Raw genomic sequence first — 24,544 nt, forward strand, 5'->3', positions numbered from 1 at the left:
GAACTTTTAACGATTTTTAGTGGTTTCTACCAAACGATTTTTAGCTTTTTAATGGCTCACAGTCTACAACAGCTTTTTCCATAGCTCACAGCCCACAATAACTTTTTTCACAGCCACAGCCCAACCAAACAGACCCCTAGCCAACCTTTTAAAATATAAACAAGAGAACCGTTGCTCTCACGCCTCTGTATACGCTACTGTACTATAAATCCTCTAAAGTTTTCCGAAAAGGTACAAACCCCCGAAACATCGGATCTTCTGCACCAAGTCTATAGGCCGCACCGCTACAGCAGCTCCGAGCGACGGAGCGAGAGAGCACAGCAGCGCAACGGTGGCCACCGCAGGAGCCGCAGAAGATAACGCCACCGCCGTCGTCTGCTTTCTTCCGCATACGGCACAGCTAGACAGCTTGTTTGGAGCCGCTTCGTGCCGGCTTTACGGTGGAAAAAAGCGGACGAACTCTCCCAAACGGCGGCCAATTGTCCCGGGCATGCCTTTTGTCCCGCCTGCGATTCTTCTCCCCGCGGTGTTCAACGTGCAAGGCTGCAAACGGAATCGGCAAGGCGAGGCGCAGTGGGGAAAATCCCATCGATTCGCTCGGCCCTCGCCCCTCCGCTCGCTCCAGAGGCACCGGCGCCGCCGACTCCGGACTACTACTCCCCGCGACGCAGGCGCTGTCTCCCTCCTCGCGCGGCGGCCGCCACCGCCTCCCAGACGGTACGCTTCGACTTACTGCGCTTAGCTTTTAAAGGAAACGAGCTTCGAATTGAAGCGTGGGCAATTTAAGCTGTCCCGATTCCGTTACTCCTCGCTTGCTTTCTTTCCCTCCCTCCCTCCCTCCCTTCGGGCTCTCATCCTTTTCCGCGTCCCGGCTTCCACTCTGTTCCGTTGCTTTTGCTGCTGAAGGCCTGAAGCCCCGCGGCACCGCCTCCGGCTTCTGCTACGGCGGTCGGATCTCGCGCCGCATTGCCCCCGGGGGGGGGGGGGGGGGGGGGGGGGGGGGGGGGGGGGGTAAGCTTCCCTTCTCTTCCATCTCTCACTCTGCAGCAATCGCTTCCTTTTTTCTGTTGCTAGGTAGCTTGCTACCACTACCAGTAGATGCTGCTGCTTGTGCTGGTTTGTGCTAGACTGCTAGTAATTTCGCAGGGAGCCAGGGACAGGCGCCCGGTGGATCTGGAACGCGTGTGTTGCGCTGAGATCTGCGTGGGCTCGTGTGTAGAGTAAATGGTTTGCGTGCTGCCGAAATATTGCGTGCAGTGTTCGGCTTAGCTTCTGCTGGCTTGACCGATAGCAGGAGCTCAGTTCTTGATAATAGAATTTTCTTTCAGAGCGTACTGAAGTCAGCGATGAGCTAGTGACTTCCAAGTTTGAACTTGAATGCCGAGTAGTGATGTGCCAAGGAGGTTGACCCTTAGCTCGCTAGGCTCTTGCTGCGTTGAATTTTTAGGACACAGCTGACTAGACATGACCTTTAACCTTGCTCCACACTTTCTAGGAATTCAGTTGCGCTAAGTAGAGTTTTCTAGGGTGCAGATTAGTCAACACTAGAGAGTGGGCAACTCTATCACGTTTTTTTTTTTTTTTTGCATACCGTGTTATCACTCTCTTGCTGCAGCACTCCAAAATAGTGAGCACGTTATGAGAACTTTGCAAAGTGGAATGCCACAAAGTAAATAAACCACTATACAAAGCACTGCAGGTTCTTTAAGTTAGTGTTGGACTGTTAGGGATACGTTTTGATTTTGAGAGAGCCACGTGGCCATTAATTTTGCTCTCGTGGGAACATAATTTTGTTGTACTGTTTGTTGTTGTTCAATCAAATTGTACTTGTTATGTTTAACACACACACACACACTATAGCGCCATCCCCGTCCATGGAAAAACAGAAAAAAGAATCCATAATTTTATAGCTGGAATAAACATTCAGTGTGGCAAGGTTAATCCAAAATGCTTCAGAGTTCAGACTTCAGACTCATGTTGGATTTGGTGATGAACATGTAATGGCTGCTCCTTCTGGGTAAAAAACTGGATCCAAAGAAATATCACAAATACATATTATTAATTAAAAGTCTGGTCTAATGCTGAATCACAGAAAAAAACAAATTGGAAGAAACAAATTGTGCTGTCATCATCTATATAAACCTGATTTTTTACTACGTACTGTATGTTCTAAGGAAATGTTAGTGGCACATAGCTAGCAGTGGCAATGGACCACGATCCAAATGTTTCTTCACTATTTGTTTGAGCCCTTAATTAATTTTAATTAAAAAATGAAAAGAAATAGGGTCCGATCCTAATTTGACCCTATTCTTAAATTTTATAGTGTAAAATTTAGATCCATTACCACCCTACACACAGTTAATGTTCAGTTGATAATTTCTGGTTTTAATGATGTCTGCTTGTGTATTTCAGCCTTTGAGGCAGAGAAGGTGTCAACTTTGTTTCCATTTGATTGGATATTGTCTTTACGATCATTGCTAGTGTATTATGATTTTATGAAAGATGATGGTACTATGTGAGGTCAAATGAAAGTTATGATATGCCTTCCTTCTGATGGCCAGAATATGTTAATTGATCAGTTTGGATACCATTGCGATAAGTAGCTGTCTAGATACACCAGTACCCACAAATTCTCTCACACCCAATATGCCGACATGGTGGGGTAAATCATCGTCAAAAGATGTTAAGAAAACCACCAAGGAAAACCTGATCGATACATTTCATCGCTTGATAAGTCCAAATGAGCAAAAGGGAAGCACAAAATCAAAACGGAATTGCAGGCGTGGCAATAATACAGCTGCTGAGAAAGTTTGCAAATCAACAACAGTGTCACGTCCAACTTCTCCATCGAAAGAAGTTTCTCGCTGCCAAAGTTTTTCGGCTGATAGGCTGCATGCCCAGCCACTTCCTATTCCTGGAGTACGCCCTCGAGTAACTCGTGCAGTTGCTGATGTCAATGTTTCAAAGCCCATATTGGAAAAACGTGGCAAACCTCCACTGCTTTTGCCACTTCCTAAACCCAATCCACTTCACCGGGGACCTGGAAGCAGTGATATTCCTTCAGAAATAGTGGTTGCTTCTGTCTCTAGCAATTGTTCTGCTGATAGTGAGGATCGTGCAGATTCTCAGCTTCAGAGCCCTGTTGGGAATGATACTAACAATGTAAAAAAGGTTTCTTCAAAGAACAAGTCAAGGTACTCTCCTGAGGCCAAAAACATCACTTCTATATTCAATTTCTATATTCCAGGCCGTCATATTATTTGTGTGCCTCTCCATCTAAACATGTTCTAATATTTCCTTTTCTCTTTCTGAAGTAATGTTTGCAAGGATCACTCTGGTGCTATTACTACCAAGACCACGAAAGAAATATTGAAGCCAGCTGCTAATGCATTCCTCAGTAACCATACACAGTCCGCGCCACCAAGAGGTATCTCAGCTGACAATAATCAACTAAATTTACAAAATCCCCAGCCAGTAGTTTTTGAGAGTGCTCCCAATAGTTTGATGTCAAGTCCTTCGAGAAGTCCAAGACCAATATGTCCTGATCATATTCTGACTTCAGCATTTTGGGCAGTGAAGCCTCATGCTGATGTAACTTTCCTTGGATCTGGTCAGTGCTCCAGTCCAGGTTCAGGACAAACATCTGGACATAATTCAGTGGGTGGTGATATGCTATCCCAGCTTTTTTTGCAGCCCACCAGAGGTAGTCCAGAGTGTTCACCAGTTCCTAGCCCAAGAATGACAAGTCCTGGTCCTAGTTCTCGTGTGCACAGTGGAAGTGTTTCCCCATTGCATCCAAGGTCTGGAGGACTGGCACCTGAATCTCCTACAAGTCGGCATGATGGTGGAAAGAAGAAGCAAACCCATAAATTGCCCCTTCCACCATTGAGCATCGCTCACAGTCCATTTTTTCCGAATAACTCGACACCAAGTAGTCCTATTTCAGTACCCCGTAGCCCTGGCAGAACAGAGAATCCATCAAGTCCTGCATCGCGATGGAAGAAGGGCAAGCTGATTGGTCGTGGGACATCTGGTCATGTATATGTTGGCTTCAACAGGTATTTGTTTTCCTATGTATGAATTTCAAATGTGAAGTTTGTATTTTCTATAAATATATGTTTTAGTCATCTTTACAAGCTTTTGGGGTTGTTTTTGGTCAACTCACTTTCCTCTATTCTAATTATCCCACTTTGAAACGACCTTGTTTGACTCAATGTTTCCCAGAAATGATACAACAATATTTGACCAATATATACTTGTTTGCTAACTTTCCTTACAAGAGAATAGACTAGGTAGGTAGTATATTCACGTACCTTTATGGTGTAAGGTGTATTGTGCTCTGTTTTCCTCTTGAAAGCTGGCAACACATTTTCTTTTCTGAGAAGAGACAGATTACACCTACCTCATCTTGTGTACGGCCGCACTTTACAAGTCTCAAATGGTTATTTTCCTTTGCCACTAAGATTAAGAGAGGGTGTTCATATTGTACTTCCTGTTTATTGTGCAAAGTGCAAACGACTTTGTTGAGGTAGAAACAGCAAAAAGGGGCATTTTGCATCTTGTACTTCCTGTTAATACGGCATAGATCCAAAGCATAAAATGTAAAAGAACATATCATGCAGTGAATAAAACTAGTTAGAACCATAACACTATATTTCTTGCATAAAAATTGTGAGTGCCATACCGCTCTGCATAATTGTTGGCATAATTGCATTCTAGCAGTGAGAGATGACAGTTAAAAGACAACTCATGTTGATGGTAAAGTTACATATAGTCATAGGACACTGAAAACTACATGTCCTATTGTGTTTAAAAGACCTAATGGTCCAAATAAAGTCAAGAGAATTTAGTTTATTTTTTAAAATAGCCTGTTCGGCTGCGGCGATAAGCGCTGCTACACAGTCAGCATACAGTGTTTGTGTCATGCCTGATGCAGCAGCCGCAGCCACAGCATCGCGTTGTCGAGAAGCCAAACATTGATCATTGTTTTGAACAATAGGATAGTGTGTTTCAATTGATATAATCCACTTTCCATTTGAGCAATTTTCAAATCATGCTTAAGTTTCCGCAAACCTTTGCTTTGTATACCCTATCTTGATACCATCATCTGTATTACTATTAGTGATAGTGGTGAAATGTGCGCAATGAAAGAGGTTACCCTATTCTTGGATGATCCTAAATCAAAGGAGAGTGCAAAGCAATTGGGGCAGGTATGTTATTTCAGATGTGTTGTGCACCACCTGCAAAAATTTAGTTTATAAGCTGTGTTTATTGTTTTACGTTATCTTTTATCTTTGCCCTTTCCGTTTAACAGGAAATATCACTCTTGAGTCGCTTACGACATCCAAATATTGTACAATACTATGGATCAGAAATGGTATAAAGTGTTTCCTTCAATATGTACACTTGGTTTTTCTTGCTTCCTTAATGCTTCTGCTGTTCCTGCAATTTCAGAAGATTGTATTTGTTATTTAATCTTACTTTTTTTTACCCTTTTCCCTTCAGCAAGGGTGATAAGAGAGTTCACAACAGCTTGTCACATATCATTAATAGGGTTATGGATGCATTATTTTCATTTTTAGGCATGAACTTATACATTATGTTTGCCCAAAATTAGGTTGAAGATAAACTTTACATATATTTGGAATATGTTTCTGGTGGATCCATACATAAACTTCTACAAGAATATGGACAGCTTGGTGAACCAGCAATACGCAGCTACACCCTTCAGATACTTTCAGGCTTAGCTTATTTGCATGCCAAGAATACGGTCCACAGGTAGAATTTCATTTTTTTTGGGTTCAATCTTTTGGGTTGCACATTCAGCAAATGACATCTATTTTTGCTTTTGCTTTTGTGTGTGCTATCAATAATTTGTAGGGACATCAAAGGTGCCAACATACTAGTAAATCCAAGTGGCCGTGTTAAGCTTGCAGACTTTGGAATGGCAAAACATGTAAGTCTTGAGAGTCTCGAAGCCATTCTACTTGGTTAAAAGTAGTTAAAATGGGCCGATGTTTTCTACATATTGAAATATGGATCTGCTATCCTTACATTTATTTTCCCTTTTCTACTTTTTTATCTGTGCCCATAAATCATGACCACTTGAAATGGACCACCTCTTCAAAAATATACAGCCATTTGAAAGTTGTATTTCCAACAACATTTATACACTAGTCTGAAGTTTTGGTGTGGTGAGCATACTGGTCTACCGGTGTAAATAACTTGACCTGCGGGAGGTAAGACAACCCCCGGACATTTTATTAAGAAGACCTTCTCACGCAGGTCGAGAAAACCCCCGAACCCTTGCCCCACCCAGACACAACGACACTGTAAAAAAACTCAATCTGCATGGGGTAAGACAACCCTGAGCATTATATTAAGAAGAAGACCTTCTCATGTAGGTCAAGAAAACCCCCGAACCCCTGGCCCACGCATACACAACGGCACTGTAGACTAGAAACGACTGCGACCGGTCCTTAGACCTATGCTTTGGCATGGGACAAACGAGGAGATATTTTTAACCACAACCTGAAATTCGCTCACACGGGGAGTTGAACCCAGGACATGAGGAGTGCTACTCAGACCACCTAACCAACTCGGCTAGAGGCCCTTTCGCAGGCCTAGCGGTCTAGTTACTGATGTTAAGGTTATCCTAATCCTTCGTGGGCTATTCATTAATTAACTCAGGTCATGGATAAGTGTCACTTCAGACATTTATATGCTCTCCAAAGCCTAACTTTGACAGCCAGTTTCTGGTGTAATATTAGTTGAATATCCATGCTCTGCCTCTCTGCCACAAGAGATATCATTGTACGGTTGTACCACACCACCGTAAGTCCGTAATATGCAGTCAATGAGCTTAGCTTATGACATAGCTTCATTCTTGTCTCATTGGGTCTGTTTGGTTCAACTTTTTTCTGACCAGTTTTTCTGAGAATCTGATTGCGGGGAGAATTTGGTTGTGGGAGAATATGAGTATCGTGGGGATTACGTGCGGAGAAAGATGAAAGTGTCCATAGAGTTCAGATCTAGAAAATGATGAATTCCTACTATTGCAACGACTCGGCCGATTCTGTGTCTATGTTGATTTTGAATAGTTTTTACCAAATCAATTCTTATAGAAGCGGGCTGAAAAGCTAGGGTTTGGTAGTACATAGCAGCTTTTGGTGGCCAGAAGCTGAAAAAAACTGAAACAAACAGGGCCATTGTGCCTCCAGCTGTGACCGCCTACGCCATACCCCTCAGTGCCCCTATTAGTACATCCAAGCTCTGCCCCTCTGCTGCAGTATAAGTTGTGCCTCTGTTCTAGTGCAGCATCATGATATGTCACACACAAGGATAGTGGGTGGGCTATGATACAACCTTGTATGGCGGTGAATAATTGGTTGAGTACCCAAGGAATGCAATGTGACAGAGGGAGGAGTGGTTTGGGATAAGCTGAAAATTTACCGAATAATACTCCCTTTGATTTAAGTACATGTTGTTTAGGAAATTGACACTGTCTACAAGGTGAAACTTTTACAAGTAGTTTCTGTGAAAAATATGTACATTTCAAAGAAAAGTAACTATTTTGAAAATGATTTTTATGTTGAATCTAGTAACATGTATCTATGGTTTTTTATAATGATGTTTAAAAAGTTTGTTCACCAGGAATACTAAATTGACATATATCTTGGACCAGAGATAGTAGTTTGTTTGTTTGATTTTCTCATTTTTCATTGTTTGTTTATTTATGTGGAACATGGGGAAGGGTAATACAATTTTACTTGTGATTTTCTTTCTGAAACCATAATTCACTTAAATACTCCTCAGTTTGTTATTTTTTTCTCCATTTTGTGTTTGTTTCTACCAGATCAATGGGCAGCACTGTCCTTTTTCATTTAAGGGTAGTCCATACTGGATGGCTCCAGAGGTACTGAAATGAAGCTCTTCCTTTAGTTTGTATTTTTTTTTTTAATTCAATGTGCATCACATTATAATTTCTGTTAACAAAATACTAACCATGCAGCACAAATGCAGGTTATAAAAAATTCTAATGGATGCAACCTTGTGGTTGACATATGGAGTTTAGGTTGCACTGTCCTGGAAATGGCTACCTCAAAGCCACCATGGAGCCAGTATGAAGGGGTCAGTATTAGACATCACAATATAACTGATATTTCTTCTAGAGTGTCAGATGTCTGGTGCTCAAGCTGAGTTAACCATCTGCATTTATTGTTGACTATTGCTGCCTACATCAGCAATCAGCATTTCATTTTACTAATCCAGTTTCTAGCTACGTCAAAAGTTCAGAACTTAATTTATTATTCCATATTTATTGAGATGTAGCCGATTTCTTTTTGCCTTCTGGGTGCATTTACAGTCTTTACCTTAGAGTTTCATGAATACCTTTATCTTACGGCTAGTTTGGGAACCTAATTTTCCCAATGGATTTCCATTTTTCCAAGGGAAATTAGTTCATTTTCCCATGGGAAAATAGAAATCCCATGGGAAAACGGAGTTCCCAAACTAGTTCTTATATTTTTAAAAATAACCATAATAGTGTGAAATTGACTTTCCCACTTTCTACTGTTTTTTGGAGGTCAAAAGACTTAGCCCTTGGTTTAGCATGAACTAGTTAAGTAGTTAGAACTTCAATTGCTTTTTCATTTATTGTAGTTCAAGTAATTGGTTGACATCATGTATGCTATTGATGCTGGAAGGGCAAGGAAGCGGCCCAGGATCAGGATGCAGCACATACAAGTGTTTTGAGTTCTCAAGTACAAGGAGTCAGAGTCCTAGGTTCTTTCGTTTAGGAGATACATTAGTCGGTTTCAGTTAGATATATTAGCAAATTGGATTAGAATTAGTTAAAGTTGTATGAGATGAAGGATTTGTAACTTGTCCTTATATATATAGGTCACTTGTATCTGGAAAACATCAAGAATGGATTAAATCTAGCTCCCTGTTTCCTCCTGTTATCCTACCGCTGGTGCCTAAATCCCTGCTTCGTGGTCCAGGTTCCCAAATATTACCTTGTACGTCTACACCCTTTGCAACCTGCCAGCAACCAACCAGCCACCAGTATTCCAATTTACTGAAAAGATGCATTTTCTCAAAAAGAAAGAAAACGACGAACAACTTATTTACTGTGAATTAGTTTAATATGCTAAATAATCCCACTGTTTCCCATATTTCATTCTTTTCAATGAACACATTTCAAGATAATGGGCTATTTCCTCAAGATACTGAATTGTACCATTTACTTAGAGCACAGAGCCACAGATAAGATGTGCCATTACATTGACACCCAGAGAGCAGAATCCCACACTGGGTGAATGAGTGAAAAGTTACTTTTTCCTGAATTTTACCAAGACTTTCGTGCTATCTGAAAGTGGTAATCCAAGCCCATGTACCTTTATGAAGTTATTAAATATTGGACTTCTTTTAATTGTTAATTTAATCATAAATGCAATTCAGGTATGAATGTTTCCCTTTTATTTGCCAACAGATTGCTGCAGTGTTTAAGATTGGGAATAGCAAGGAACTTCCACCAATACCGGATTATCTTTCGGAGCACTGCAGGGACTTCATTAGGAAGTGTCTGCAACGTGACCCGTCTCAACGTCCAACGGCAGTTGAGCTTTTGCAACACCCGTTCATACAAAATGGAATTTCACTTGAGAAATCTGTTACTCCTAATCATTTGGAGCATTTGGCTGCCATATCATGCAGAACAAAACCCAAGGTACCAGCTGAATGCTACTATTCTCATTTGATTCTTCAACTCAAAATAGCATATCTTCTCAAATTTAAAGTGATGTATTTATCTTCAGTGAATTTCATTTGTTTCTTTAATTACGTGCATCAGAAATTGATATGTTAGTTTATCCATTGTTGTCAAATTGTACACCTATATGAAATTTCGTTTTTTTTTATTTTTGGGGTTTGGGCATAAAAAAATAAATTCTAATCAAGATGTAGCGTATCCTTGATACCTGGCAAGTGGACAGCGGAATTGAATTGGAGAGTGACCAAAGCCGAAGGAGAAAAACTGTCGTCCAGCTTACTTTACTCAGAGGAGCAACCATCCGAAATTAAATTCGAGAGTGAATAGATTAAGTGGGGTAGGACATGATATGAGACGAACGGATGCCAATATTTATAGCACATCAAAAAGCAGGTTGGAGCTTGGTTGGTAATGCTCTGATTGAATGTTTATTTCTTTTGGAGAAGGATGCTACCACAGGATAGAACGGGGATACAGGGCAGATGATTATTCTTTTTTCGGTGACAGAGGGATCTGGAAATTTTACAAGGGCATATAGAAAAATTTCCTTGTTAATTTAGCTCAATTGAACTGATATATATACCTGTCTACAATTTCTGAGTGTTAATTTGTTGAAACAGACCATGTACAGTTGGATTTTCTTCCATTTAACACTCTTATGATCTCCTTTTGGGACTTGATTTGCCAGGTGGCCGTGCAGACAAGAAATGCCTCCTTAGGTTTTGAGGGTCAGACGATTTACCAAAGAAGGGGTGTAAAACTATCTTCAAAACACAGGTACAACACTACAAATCTACAACATAGCTTCCTGCTACAATCTTTTCAGAGAAAGTTATGGAACCTAAAACTAGTGTTTACAAGTTATCCGATTAATCACGATTAGTCACAATTAATCAATTTAGTCGGTCTCTGGAGGTCGATCAGGGTCACTGAGGTGACTAGCTCGACTAGAAACCTAGTGGTCTGACTAGGAGGAGGACATTCGAGCTAGATCTCTGACTGCTTTGTCCTATTCATGAGCCTGCTATTGGGCTTAAGAGGTGGGCTATTGGGCTGCCAATTTGGCATGTTAAGGACAAACGTGCCCAAACTCCAAAAACGTGGAGAACGGAGGCAACATTGATTTCCTTCTCCCATGCCGAGTTCCTCCCACACCTCCCCACACGCCGCTTTGTAGCCTTCTACTCGTCGGTGTGCCTTGTCGGAGATGAAGAAGATGATCCTTGGATCACTCAAACGCTCACAGAACTCAACATGAACACTAGAACACACTCAGTTTTTGGCGCTGTCAAACTACACCACTACTTAGGTGTATTTTGTTGACATGTTTATATACACAATTACAAAGTCTCACATGCACAAATCACGACACCAATCAACAATCAATTAGCTAAGAAAGAAAACTATCTAATTAGCTATCAGTTAGCTAAGAAAGGAAACTGATTTGCAAATCAGCTATCAATTAGCTAAGAAAGGAAACTAACCAGTCAACTAAGAAAGAAACTAAAAACCGAGCTGGAGTATGCAACAATCTCCCCTAAGCCTATCTCGATTTATTTGACATTGATGATGCCAATCTTGCCACAAATTTCCGCGAACAGTGCACGTCCACGTGGCTTCATCAGAATGTTCGTAGGCTGTTGATCTGTGCTTACATGATCCACGTAGATCTTCCCATTCTCCACACATTTATGTACGAAACATGGTTCTTGCTGAGTGCAATTGTGGATTGATTGTCCATCTTTAGCAGCGACGGGTAGACTTTGTCGTCGATGATGCCCTTAGTTGTCGTGTCCGCTATATGCTTTGCTTAACAAGTTGAGAGGGTCACCACCTTCTGTTTGTCTGCTATAAAGAAGATAATGTTGTTAGTGCTTATCTCATCGATGTCTCTCCCTAAGTTGTCCATGTACCCGGTTAGTGTGTAGCATGTCAGCCTTCTATCGGTGTTACACCGCTTAGGGTAGACAAGGCCCTAGTCGACTGTGTCGATGGTGTAGCGCATGATGTGTGTGATGGAGGCTAGATGCTCTTGTCGCGGTCTCTCCATGAAGTGACTCACAAAACCCACCGCAAACACTCCTGGTATGGAACATATAGGCTAGATTCCCCACCAAACTTTTGTACATTGTCACATCGACCTCCGGTGTTAAGCTCTTCGTTGAGAGATCCAATCGGACCTCCATTGGCATGTGACATGGGATACAGGTCCCCATGGTGGCCTTGTCTAACAACTTGTGGGTGTACACTGCTTGCCCCAATGTGACAGAGTCGCACCCTTGCTTGACCTCTAGCTCGAGATAGAAGGACAAGAGACCAAGGTTGCCCATCCAAAATGGACGACACATCCGCTCCTTGAATGCATCGACTTTTGTCGGACTTGCTCCAATGATGATTGACCCTGACCACCACACGCGATGTTGCGACACCCTTGGTGTACATCCCATGCTCGCTGACACGTGGTGAATCCAAGTTTACGCAAATTCTTGTCCAACTTTGTGTTCCAAGCCCGCGGCACCTGGTGAAGCCTGTACATCGCCTTCTTCAGTCGTAGGACCTTCGCTTCGTGCCCAACAACGACAAAGCTCGACAGCTGTTGGACGTACACCTCCTCCTTGAGCTTGCCAACCAGAAACGTCGACTTGACATCCATTTGAAGGACAAGCCATCCCCTCTGAGCCACAATAGCAAGCAAACACCTGCACGGATTCCATTTGCGCGATTGGAACAAACTCCTCATTGTAGTCTACCTTGGCAAGGGTAGGATCTTCTCTCTGATTTGACCAGGTGAATCTCCTCCCACATAGCAGTATTTCCTTTAACTCCAGAGAATTGATCCAGCTTCTGAAATCTCCCATCAAAGCTCGATTGATATTGGAATTATTCTTGTCTTTTGCTCTATAAATCATGTTAAAATCCCCAGCAATGATCCATGGCCCTTCACATTCATTCCTGACCACACCGAGCTCCTGAAGAAAGGCAAGTTTGAGGTTATCTTGATGAGGCCCATAAACACCTGTGAACCACCAGAGTTGACCTGACAGTAACTGAAACTGAACTGACACCGAAAACTCCTTGATGACAGAAACTCCAGTGGAAAGGTTTCTGTCGCGCCACGCTACAAGAATACCCACTCTGGTTCCAATGGCGGGGCTAAAAATAAAATTACTATATGTCGACCCAAGAATTGTAATAATATCAAAATCAGAGATGGATGACAGCTTGGTCTCTTGCGGGCACACAATAGAAGGCATTGTGTCAAGAACCAAAGATTTAATAGAGTCTCTCTTAGCACGATCGTTGAGACCCCTCACATTCCATATTAAAATACCATTTGAATCCATGAAAAAACAAATTCAGCCAGCTCCACCAAACCGCACAGCTCAGGACTGCCCAGGTGGGGGCACCTCCCAACCGAACAGGGCTGCCAACGCAGTAATATGCTCTCTAGAAAGAGGTGAATCAAACAGTTTAGCATATCTTCTTGCATCCGTGAAGGAAATATTCTCTCTCTCTCGTCACAGAAACCCAGATGCTTGCACACCTTTGCAGCAGAGGGAGAGCCTAACTCAGGTGGTATCTTGGCCACCCTCCTGCTTCGCCTTAGGTTGAAATTGCTAGGAATCAGCTTTCTCTTTCGTTTGACTGGTTGGATAGGGGCCGGTAGGATTCCATTGATCTGTTTTGTAATTTCATCTTTAAATTTCTGCAAAGGAGTAGAAGTTCCAATCTCCTCAGATTGTGCTAGCTGAACCAGGATTTTTTTACGGACATAAACCTTGAAGCAGGGATGTTTGGCCCTGATCTTGTAGTCCCATGAAGAAACCAGAATTCTTGACACAGATTGCTCCTCCAAATTAAATGTTGAAACCAAAGGAACTAGGGCATTCTCGGAAAAAGGCTCCAATGTCATATCAGCAGTCTTCCCACCGGTGGAAACTACAGAACCCCCAACTGAAGCAGGAAGGGGTCCGATATTGGCAATAATTGGCGCCCCTAACGCAGGAGACGTGGGATTGCCAGGGAAGGAGGGAACAAGCGCCTGCAACTCATCAACCGAGGAATTCGAGAGAGGAGCGGCATCAACTGTTCCACCTCCCCCACCAGGAGTGATACGTGGTCCCAACCGTGCATGAACAGAGGTCCGGACCGAAGAGAACTGATGATCCGGAATATGCTGCCTCTACCGCTGATGCTTGCTATCTCGATCTTCATCATCATCTGGGGAGGAAAACAGAGGCTGCTCCTCAACCGGCAAAACAACCGGAGTAGTCACTTTCACCGAAATGGAGTAAATCAATGTGCGAGGGAAGCAGGATCCATCTTCTCCAATAGACGTCGGCTCTTCAACGTGGAGATCGCAGCGAGAAGGCAAGCAATCCATAGAGAAACCCCAAGCCTTCAGTTTCAGAACTGACAAATCCGTCCCATCAACAGTATCCGGATGTAATCCCTGAACAATGCAGTGTCCACCGAGCAGATGCTCTGCCGTATCAATCCCCCAGAGGTGTGCCGGAATCCCGCCAAGTTCAACATCCATAAGCACAGGGAGGGCACCTCCACCAGAGGCCAACGCCTGACGTGACCACCTCCTAAGATGCAGCCGGAGGGGGGGGTATAGAAATGGAATTTCCACCAGCCAAGGCGCGAACAGCGTGATCCACGGAGGGGAAGAAAACCAGGTACGAGTTGGACGCAGCACGTCGGATTTGGAGCGCATCAGCCTCAAGACCATACTTCGAGGCGAGCGCCTCCAAAATCACAGCGGCGCAGTCAGAACCCTCCTGGCCAAGAACATTGACGAACAAAGCACGATGAAAATCCTCCTCCACCCGGTCGATCAACCTTGAACGTTTAAGAATATACGAACGAGGGGGGTGCACCACCGAAGGCAAGGAAGATGAAGCCAACGATGAGCCCCGACCAGGTGCGCCCAAGTCCTCCCGGTCCATTCTTCGGCGCCTCTGTCCACGGCGAGTGTGCTTCATCTTCTTCATACCATCACCATCACCACCGACCCGCGAAACACCTTCCATATCGTAGAGAGGAACTTTCTCCGGGACGACCTTCCTGGGAACTGGACGCCACACCAACACCTTCGCTGGGTGATGCAGAGTCCTCTTCCGACGTGGGCACACGCGCACCCGATGCCCAGGCAGGCGGCAATGGAAGCACCACACCAAACTGCCACAATCAGTCGCACGGTGGGACGGCGAGAAACAGTTGAAGCATTTCCCACGTAAATCGGCAGGAACGGGTCTGGGGGGCGCAGGGGAAGAGGGGGGCAGGGACTTCGACGGCGACGTCCCACAACCTTCACCCATCCACCGTCACCATCATCAGCGCCGCAGGCAGTGGACCCTCCATCCACCAGCGCCTCCTTATACGAGCGACGTAAATCACTCCGGGAAGCAGCCGAAGGAAGATCCTGTTCACACCATCACTGTGCCTTTGAACGGCCACCAGGAAGATTCGCCACAGACTGGGCGGAGAGAGGAGAGGAGGCCGACGCCGGGGTAGCAGGTTGGGTGGCCGCCGGCCTTGGGAGGATGACCGGCGTGAGGCTGTGGGTTGGAGGGGCTGAGGCGTCGGCCGGAGGTGGAAGGTCAGGGGACGGGAGCGGAAGGGACAGGAGCGGAAGGGGCGGGAGCGAAAAGGACATCGCGCTCGTACTGCTAATTGTGATAAGGATATTTTTGTTTTTGTTATGAACATTAGATAATGAACTGAACTTACGAACTTTATATAGAGCTGATTATACTCTTTTTCTTTCTAACAAAATGATTTGTAAATGAGATAGTCATTGCATAGCTCTGGTAACTTAATACAAATATTAAGCTTGCTTTTGGTCAAATTTATTTGTCTTATCTTTTATTTGTTTTAGTAAATTTGTTTTGAATTTCGGGCTCTGATGTGAATTTCGGGCCCTGATGTGAAATTCGGGCCAAAAACTGAATTTCGGGCCAAAAATTGAATTTCGGGCCCTAATGTGAATTTCAGGCTTTTATAATTTCGGGCCGCCCGAAATGAGCCCGGCACGTTTAAGCAATTACGGGCCGGGCCGTGGGTCGGGCCGAAATTCAAACAATACGGGCCTTTTCAGGCTTGGGCCGGGCCGGGCCAGGCGGCCCGAATGTACACCTATACTTCTGGCCATGCCAAGCACCGTCTGGGTGCGTCTCTCCACCATGCCACTATGATGGGGCGTGTGTGGCATTGTGAGATGATGCTAGATGTCGTGCTTGGGACATGAGCATCATGAACAAGTTACCGCGGTTGGTGCGGAGCGTGCCCATGTTTTGCCCCACCTCTGACTCAACGTGTGCCTAGAGTTTGATGATGGCCACCACAACCTAGTCCTTTGACACCAACAACACAAGCCACATGAAGTGACTCCTCATCGACGATGAGGAACAACTTCCTTCTAGGCGTCTTTGAGGTCGAGCAAATGAGGTGCATGGTACTCGTCGGCTGTAGGCTATGTTTTCTGGTCGAGCGACCAACTGGTCGAACTGGGGGAACGACCAGGCGACTAATCGACCTCTGGTCGACCTAGTCGTATATTAGTCGTCATGTTCATCTAGGACATATGTATTTACTATATAGTATATAATTATATAACTATATATAAAGGATAGGGTAAACATGACATGAATTCTGCAATACTGATTTAAGAAATTGAGAGAAGATATTTGTTCATCCAAATATCCAATTGAAAACAACAAAGAAACACTTACTAGTTACTACCAGATACCACATAACACACATTATCATGACGGCGACAACCAAACTCTATATGTATCAAAGGAATAAAGATTAGAGGATGGCAACATGAACAAGGATGGCAACATGAACAGAATCTCTATTGTCTACATGAACTGAGTCAGAAACATAGAAGGACAGAACACAATACAGAAGATAGAAGTGAATACGACCTCCAGATCATGAACTCATGTCGTGTGCCGGTAATCTGGGGCCGCGCACGCCAAAGAAGACGAACTGGGGCCGAGGTTTTTGAATACGTCGACTGTCACTGAAGCTGCGCCGCCGTTGATCAACTTACCAGGAGTCAGGAGCCTTGCGCGGCGAGGCGACGCCGGTGATAAAAAAACAGGAGCCAGGAGGACAGAGAACGACGACAAGAGAAGATAGAGAAGCAGAACTGCAGAAGGAAGGAGATGAAGACGCCAGGAATCAAGGAGATTGGAAACAAGCCGTCGTGTGCAAGAGTATATCACGACGACGCCTTCTGACGTTTTGCCTCATGTAGACGAGCCGCCCGACAAAAAAGGCCCACAATTTTTTTAGTGGATATAAACCCTAGTCGCTAAGCACTACCTAATCGAGCGATTTATCGGACCTAATCGTCGGATCACCTGATCGGGTCGGTTCCCTAATCGCCTACCCCTAAACCGACCAGCCCGACTAATCGTGATTAGTCGGACGACTTGAAATCAGAGGCTACAGGAAAGGACGTTGTCATTGCTTCCTAGCCAAGGAACTCGTGGACCTGGTCGATGTGGTCGATCGATGGCAGTCTGTGCACCATGCCACCCTCCAGCAGTTCCCTAAGCCCCTAGAACCCGAGATGTCCAAACCTGCCATGCCATTGCTAGGCCACCTTCAAGCTTCGGGCAACAAGGGCACACAAGTTGAGCGATGTCAATGTCGAGGACGTAGAGGCGACTTGCTGAATGCTGCACCTTGACCAACAATCATCAGCACTGGTCCTAGATCCTGAGAATGTTGTTCTCGATTAGGACCTTGTGGTCGTTATTGTCGAGCTGACCTAAACTGATGATGTTTGTTGTGAGTCGGGGGATGAAGTAAATGCTAGCTAGCATGTGGTGCTCGCTGCCCTTGCACCTGAAGAGGATAGTGTCCTGGCCCTCGATGGTGACCATGGAGCTATCATCGAACTAAACGGTCCTACGGGCACTGGTGTCAAACTCGAAGAAGGCCACACGCCCCCTATCATGTGGTTCGTTGCGCCATTGCCGAATATCCGGTGCATGCTCCTGCCATCGCCTTCTTCCCGAGCTGGACGAATAGTCGGTTCTCGTCGAGGTGGATCTCCGGTGTTGGGGTGGGGGTGCTTTTGCGAGAGGTAGCCTATTGTTGGTGGCGGACGTTAGAGCCACAAGCGCCACAAGCTCCAGCTCCTCAGCAAAACACCTACCAGGTGCTGCTTCTGCCCTTGATCTGAACGTTGAGTCCATCTCCAACCCCTGGTGACACGATATCCATTGACGGTGATGGATTTGGAGAAGACGATTGCATCAGTGCCCTCTCTTGCTTGCCTCTTCTTCAGTTTGGGCCATGATGGAGGCAAGGCCTAGCATCAGCGCCCCTTCAGTGGGCTCCTACCTAGTATGGGCCTGGACTTGCATCAATCTGCTTCCCCTTTCCGTTGTTGTAGGTGTTCCATGGCTGCCTCGAGCTGCCACCATCTCTATTGCGCCTGCCACAACTCCAACGACTCATGTATGATGACGTCCAATTGCCGCCCGAGCTTCCATTGCTAGAGAGTTGGAACCACGAAACAACATGTGGCACCAACTCATCTTAGGTCTGTTTAGGCCAGGTAAGGCTCCTCCACCGCTGCTGCCATCAAGATCATACCGTTCTTCCACCGCCTTGAGCCTCCCAATCAACTCCACAGTTGTATCCAGAGCAAGAAGGGTTTCGATTGCCATCACAATTTGCATGTACCTAGGTGGAGTAGCATGTAGGAATTTGTTCATGATCTCCGCCCCCTAGGTACCTAGCATCGAGGACCTCCAGTTAGTTGAGGTTGGTGATGCGCATGCCAAAGAGTTCTTGAACCTGAGCGAGTCGAACTCGCACTGTAGCGTGTTCGCCTTCAATTGGCGCACTCGATCCACGCATAGGTGTGTTTTCTTGAGAGCGCCCCATGTGATCTTGGCAGTCACCTTTCTCGTGATCTCCCTTCATCTCTGGATGTACCTCGAGGGCGATGACCTCCAGAGCATTGTGATGATTGATGTTGTGGGTGGTGCCAACGTTCACCGTCATCCACAGTCCTCTTGCCTGTGGCCTGAACTTCATGAGCGCTGGTCATGAGCAGTAGTTGGTCTTGGTCAGCAATGGGTGCTGCCCGCTGCTGCCATTCTCCCTCACGACCCGGTGGATCACTAGGCCATGGTCACCATTGCTAGAGCCGCTCCCCATCTTCTGACGGCGATGCGGTGGCGAGGCAGTTCGTTCGCACTACATGACTGCAAGCACGACCCTGACAGCGATAGCGACTTTGATACCAGTTGTAGCCTTCTACTTGCCGGCGTGTCTTGCCGGAGACGAAGAAGAGGACCCTTGGATCCACCCAAATGCTCACAAAACTCAACACGAACACTAGGACACTGAGTTTTTGGCGCTGCTAAAGTACACTGCTGCTTAGGTGCATTTTGTTGATCTGTTTATATACACAATTACAAAGGCTCACAGCCACAAATCACGGCACCCATCAGCAACCAATTAGGTAAGAAAAGAAACCATCCAATTGGCTATCAATTAGCTAATAAAGGGAACTTACCAATCAGCTAAGGACTAAAAACCGAGCTGGATTATGAAACAATTCTTCTCCTGCGCAGTATTCTTTGTTCAACAACATTATTGTGGTCAGTTGGGACTTGTGAGTGTGCCCTTTCCCTCTATCTTTTTCCTTCCCCCTCCCCCTCCCCCTCCCCCCTAATAATCCCTCACTGCTAGTCTGATTGCTTGCTGTGCTGCTGCCCCTCTGCAAGTCTGTTTGCTCGCTGCACTGCCCTTCTGCTACTCTGCCTGCTTCCTGGCACTCCTTCCTAAGGTGCTGTACTGCTGTTGTGTATATGTGCAGATGTGGAACGTGCAGAAACCAACTAGCCACTAATGTTGTATTGATGTTTGCTTTATTGTGTATAGTATATATAGATATAGGTACCATAAATTATGTATGTCCTGAAATATATAGGACCACTATATGGATGACTAGGGCCAACTAGGCTCAACTAATTGGTCTGATCGACAACTAATAATGATTATGTCACCTAGTTGGTCCCACATCAACTAGGTTGGACTACATGATTTTTAAACATTGCCTAAAACAAACAAACTTGGAGTGTTCCATAACTTACCAAACTGCAGCAGTGCAGCTACTCTAGTCATGTATGCCAATATTTATGCTTATTTCCTGCTACAATTTTTCTGAGAGGAAGTTATGGAACCTAAAACGAAATTAGTTGTAGAAGTGTTCCATAACTAACCAAAGTACAGCTACTCTTTTCATGTATGACAGTATTTATGCATGAATGCAGTGAAAAAGAAAAAAAATTATCTATACATGCAAGTTTCTGTCCTGTAATTATTATCTTCTTGCAGTGATATTCACATACGAAGCAATACATCCTGTCCAGTTTCTCCATGTCGGAGCCCCCTGCTAAAGGCGAGGTCCCCCCAACACACAAGTGGCAAAATGTCACCCTCTCCTATTTCGAGCCCCAGAACTACATCAGGCACTTCCACACCCCTATCTGGTGGTAATGGTGCAATTCCTTTTAACCACCTAAGGTATGCAACTTACAGCAGCGAGGGATTTGGGACCACATCAAGAGGCCTAGATGATCACTTCTCCAACTGTCATAAAGATCTGAACCTTGGGCATTTTGCTGAGGCGCATCAAGTCTCACAGGGACCTAGGGAAAGGGTAGTATCTGAAGCTGATATTCTGAGCCCTCAATTTAGAAAGAAACTTGGAAATGTATTTGACTTGCGGGAAAGGTTGTCCCCTTCTGAACATTTTACTCGTCGTGCCTTGGTGGATCATGTGGAGCTAAATCCTTCAAACCCTGGACTAAAGCGTGGTAAATAACTAGAGTATAAAAGGCAGGGTTGCATTTTTTTTTGAAGTTTGTTGAAGTAACTGGTGGTTTTTGGCTACTATGACCATTCAATGGCTGCAAGTGTATCATAGTATCAGAAAGATTGATAATTTCTTTAGAAGCTAATGGTTGCCAATGGATGGGATCTCTGTTGTCATCAACGCAATTCAAGTCAACAAAGGTATGCCCCTTATCCTAATTTGCGCCTGTTTTACAATCTGCATCAATTTACGCACCTGCATAGGGCCAAACTATTCTAAATCACTTGCAGATTCAGTGTCATACCTTTTCTAGCTGCTAGGAACTTGTAGTGTTAGTGCAACACTGTGCTCTGATATTTGTGCTAGTTGTTGGTCTGCTATCATCTTATATGCGTGGTCCCTGCAGCTAATGCACCCGTTTGCCATTGGTCATAGTTTGGCTAGCATGTTGCAGAGATCTGGTTGCACCTGCTTTGCATTTCAACTTCAGCTTATTGGACATGATAGTTATTGAAGATGCCAAATTTTGTTTAAAAAAAAAGAATCTCATGTTCTGTGGATGATCTGCAGATTCTGCCTATTCCTACATGGCTGAGCAAGTTTCCTTAGCTTACTAAACTGGCGTGCTAACAAGTGACACGTGTCAATTGATGGGACTGACTGAATCACGGAATGACCCAAAGCAGTAACTCTCCATCTGTATACCCCTCACCCCAATATGTACAGAAGGAATCTCAACTAGGAACCTAGAATTTGCACAGGAAAAAAAAACAGGTGTGCTAGCCATTTGGCAATCAGTGCCAGTTTATCTGTTGCTCCACAGTTACATATCCCACCCATGGTTGAGGTGGAGCTGCAAAGTCCGTTGGAATTATCTTGTAGCAGTTTCTCGGCAAGATGAGTCGCTTCATTCACTGTACGTCGGTGCCGGCTACTCTGAAACTTACATACTATAAGAATCTGGTCCCTTACTAACTGCATGTCGTCCGAACCACTGCATGAACTTGTTTGCACTGCTGCTGGGATTACGAATGTTGTAACAAAGCACGGGTTTTGCTGCTTGATGGCGGAAGCAAAATGTAGTACAGATTAGGTGATATGCAGTCAAGTGTTTACCTGTCTGGGTGATGGCATTCGTCAGGAAATTTCTGCCCTGGGCTGTTACCTTGCATCGGGGGCAGTTACTGGCATGCCCTCGGCTGCTCACAAGTTTCAGGCCATGGTCCAGCCCCCCGCTGGGCTGGTCCTTGCGGTTTATGGCGATCTGTTGTCGTGTGTCCGAGGTCGCGATCGCTGCCAGGGTCGTGGTGGTGTCTGCCTGTCTGGTCATGGCTGGTGTGGCCTTGCCCTCCCGAGGATGCACCTCGCCGAGTTGCGCTCCTCACTCCTACCTTGGATGCTCCGGGGCTGGGGGACCAGACCAATCTCATATGGTCCTTGGTGGTGGTAGCTGGAACTGAAAGGGGCCTCTGGCTGCGCGGTCCGCCACAAGAAACAACAATCTCAGCCACGGTGTAAGCCGCGCTGGTTTTTTTGTAGTATCGCGCTGGGATCGGGAATTCGGGATGGGAAGGACCAGTCTTCCACCCTGGCTGTCAGGCACGCTGCTGCGGATGTGGGGTGGGTGACTCATCGCCGTCCTTTTCGCCGGCACCAACCCCAACTTGAGAGCAGATCGCTTCAGCGGCCAGAGTCTATTGCGCTGCGTAGCCGTTGTCACGGCGCTGTAGCTTGTGCCGAGACGCCGCTGCTTGCTGGCCGTGGCACAGTAGGGGGGTTGGCCACATTGCAGGAGGAGGGTAGCAGCGGCTGAATGGATGAACTCTTAAAGCTTGACTCGCTGTCTCATAATTTTGAATTGCACATAACAGAGGCGCGGCATATTACACAATTGGTACAGATGAATTACAAGTCTGGGTTCGGATAAAAGCAGCTCCGAACTTTGAAAGAGGAATGGAACTCCACGTAACATAGTAGGGGATCATTTGAAACAGCCACGAATCCATCCTTTCAAGACCGGCAGCATCTCGAAGCAGCAGCATCGGCTCCTTTAAGACCTACTCTTGAACGGGATCGCCCTGATGATCACCTGGTGGTAGATGGCAGCCAGCGCAGCGCCGATGAAGGGGCCGACCCAGAAGATCCACTGCCAAGGCACAAATCGGTGAGAGGGTCAGCAATAGCATGCGAGGGAGACGTTTTTGCAGGTCCTTGTCATGGAAGGTAGCGGGTGGCTGCCACTACAACACTACAATAAAGCAGCATCACCCTTCGGATAAGGGCAGGCTTCCATAATCAAATCGAATTCCCTTTTATATTTTGTAATTACTGTCTAGTTTAGTTTTATTATATAAACTAAGTAGGCTTTATTTCACTATTTAAATTTAGACTTTTCATACTACTGTTAACAGTGAGCTAAACAATTTTTTTTTTTTGCTAAAGCAGTGAAACTAGTTAACAACACGAAGGTAGAAGAAAGTTGTTTTCCACTCACGTGGTCAGCCCACGCATGGTGCTGGTTGTAAATTACGGCGGCGCCAAGGCTCCGCGCGGGGTTGATGCCGGTGCCGGTGATAGGGATGGTGGCCAGGTGGACGAGGAACACGGCAAACCCGATTGGAAGAGGGGCGAGGATCTGTTCATTCGTCCACAAAGAAACCATCGATAAGTCGAGCTTGCACGGACGGACGAGGCGAATAAGCAGGAAGGCAAGGCTGATACTGTACTCACCGGCACATGGGAGTCCCTGGCGTTCCTCTTGGCGTCGGTGGCGGAGAAGACGGTGTAGACGAGGATGAAGGTGCCGACGATCTCGGCGCCTAGGCCGTCGCCCTTGGTGTAGCCGGGCGCCACGACGTTGGCGCCGCCGCCGTTGCCCATGTACAGCCCCTGCTGGAACCCCTTGACGACGCCCGCGCCGCAGATGGCGCCCAGGCACTGCATGATGATGTAAAACACCGCCCTGGTGAGGGACAACTTCCTCGCCAGGAACAGCCCGAAGGTCACCGCCGGGTTGATGTGCCCGCCTGCAGTTGCGAGAAGAGAGAGAGAGAGAGAGAGAGAGAGAGAGAGAGAGAGAGAGAGAGAGAGAGAGAGAAACATCAGCAAACCAGTTTGCACAAACGACGAGGCAAGGCAAGCAGAGGAAGAAAGAAACAGAGGACGAAGCCAAAGAGGCGGCCGGGCGGGCGGCGTGTACGGTACCGGAGATGCCGGCGGTGCAGTAGACGAGGGCGAAGATCATGCCGCCGAAGGACCAGGCGATGCCCTGGATGCCGACGGTGGCGCACTTGGAGGTGGACTTGGAGACGCCCATGACGGTGAGGATGGAGATGTAGAGGAAGAGGAAGGTGGCGACGAACTCGGCGATGCCGGCGCGGTAGAAGGACCAGGACTTGAGCTCCCCGGGCTCGAAGAGCGGCGCCGGCGGGGGCTCCTTGTAGTCCTTGTCGTCCGTGCCCTGCGCCGCCGTGCCGATGGGCTGGCGCTCCGAGAACTTGTTGGCGCCCAGGCGGACGTCCTCCTCCTTCCCCTCCATGCCTGCGCTGTTACCTTCTTGCAGCAGACGAGCCTAGCTAGAGCTAGAAGAAGCTAGTTAATTGGTCTGGTGCTTGTGAGGACTGCGTCGCAGCGGGAGTGAAGAGTCTTATAGCGGGCAGGGCAGGCAGCCACGGTGGCGAGGAGGTGGTTCTGGAAGGAGTGGGAGCAACGGGTGAGGTGTGGTGACGAGGACGGCGGCGGTGAGGGGGACAGTGACAGCCTGACGGAGGGAGGAGGAGCGGGATGGTTGTTGGCTTGTTGCCTTGCTGCAGCCTGCATGCATTGCTGCTGGCCTCATATCTGATTTGTTTTTTTTTAACACGTACCGGCGTGGAAGATAATTCAGAAATACTGCTCCTGCTCAGAAAATGCGA

At 46.1% G+C, this 24,544-nt stretch overlaps 2 protein-coding genes across 2 annotated transcripts; one reads left to right on the forward strand and one right to left on the reverse strand.

Moving 5' to 3' along the window:
- The first annotated feature begins 233 nt into the window (after positions 1-233).
- Positions 234-23,088, forward strand: LOC103646082 (mitogen-activated protein kinase kinase kinase YODA). The gene is made up of 13 exons (XM_008670808.3): positions 234-717; positions 2,413-3,194; positions 3,315-4,058; positions 5,123-5,210; positions 5,315-5,377; positions 5,618-5,778; positions 5,881-5,956; positions 7,856-7,915; positions 8,023-8,130; positions 9,494-9,730; positions 10,461-10,549; positions 20,150-20,830; positions 21,201-23,088. Exons 2-12 carry the CDS (start codon positions 2,647-2,649, stop codon positions 20,637-20,639), a joined length of 2,664 nt encoding a protein of 887 aa, XP_008669030.1. The 5' UTR covers positions 234-717; positions 2,413-2,646; the 3' UTR covers positions 20,640-20,830; positions 21,201-23,088.
- LOC542434 (transmembrane protein) lies at positions 22,465-24,444 on the reverse strand. Its single transcript, NM_001111996.2, has 4 exons — positions 23,835-24,444; positions 23,361-23,656; positions 23,125-23,265; positions 22,465-22,776 (listed from the first exon to the last, which is right to left on the reverse strand). Exons 1-4 carry the CDS (start codon positions 24,166-24,168, stop codon positions 22,681-22,683), a joined length of 867 nt encoding a protein of 288 aa, NP_001105466.2. The 5' UTR covers positions 24,169-24,444; the 3' UTR covers positions 22,465-22,680.
- Between the last annotated feature and the right edge of the window lie 100 nt (positions 24,445-24,544).

This window comes from Zea mays, chromosome 2 (assembly GCF_902167145.1).
Source record: "Zea mays cultivar B73 chromosome 2, Zm-B73-REFERENCE-NAM-5.0, whole genome shotgun sequence".
Lineage (NCBI taxonomy): Eukaryota > Viridiplantae > Streptophyta > Magnoliopsida > Poales > Poaceae > Zea > Zea mays.

Bases quoted from the DNA above. Each gene is read 5' to 3' on its own strand.
- LOC103646082 (XM_008670808.3), top strand. From the start codon at position 2,647: ATGCCGACATGGTGGGGTAAATCATCGTCAAAAGATGTTAAGAAAACC. The intron at 3,195-3,314 runs GTACTCTCCTGA...CTCTTTCTGAAG, and splicing joins TCTTCAAAGAACAAGTCAAG to TAATGTTTGCAAGGATCACT. The intron at 10,550-20,149 runs GTACAACACTAC...ATCTTCTTGCAG, and splicing joins AAACTATCTTCAAAACACAG to TGATATTCACATACGAAGCA.
- LOC542434 (NM_001111996.2), bottom strand. From the start codon at position 24,168: ATGGAGGGGAAGGAGGAGGACGTCCGCCTGGGCGCCAACAAGTTCTCG. The intron at 23,657-23,834 runs GTACCGTACACG...TCGCAACTGCAG, and splicing joins CTGCACCGCCGGCATCTCCG to GCGGGCACATCAACCCGGCG. The intron at 22,777-23,124 runs GTGAGTGGAAAA...GTGCCTTGGCAG, and splicing joins ACCATGCGTGGGCTGACCAC to TGGATCTTCTGGGTCGGCCC.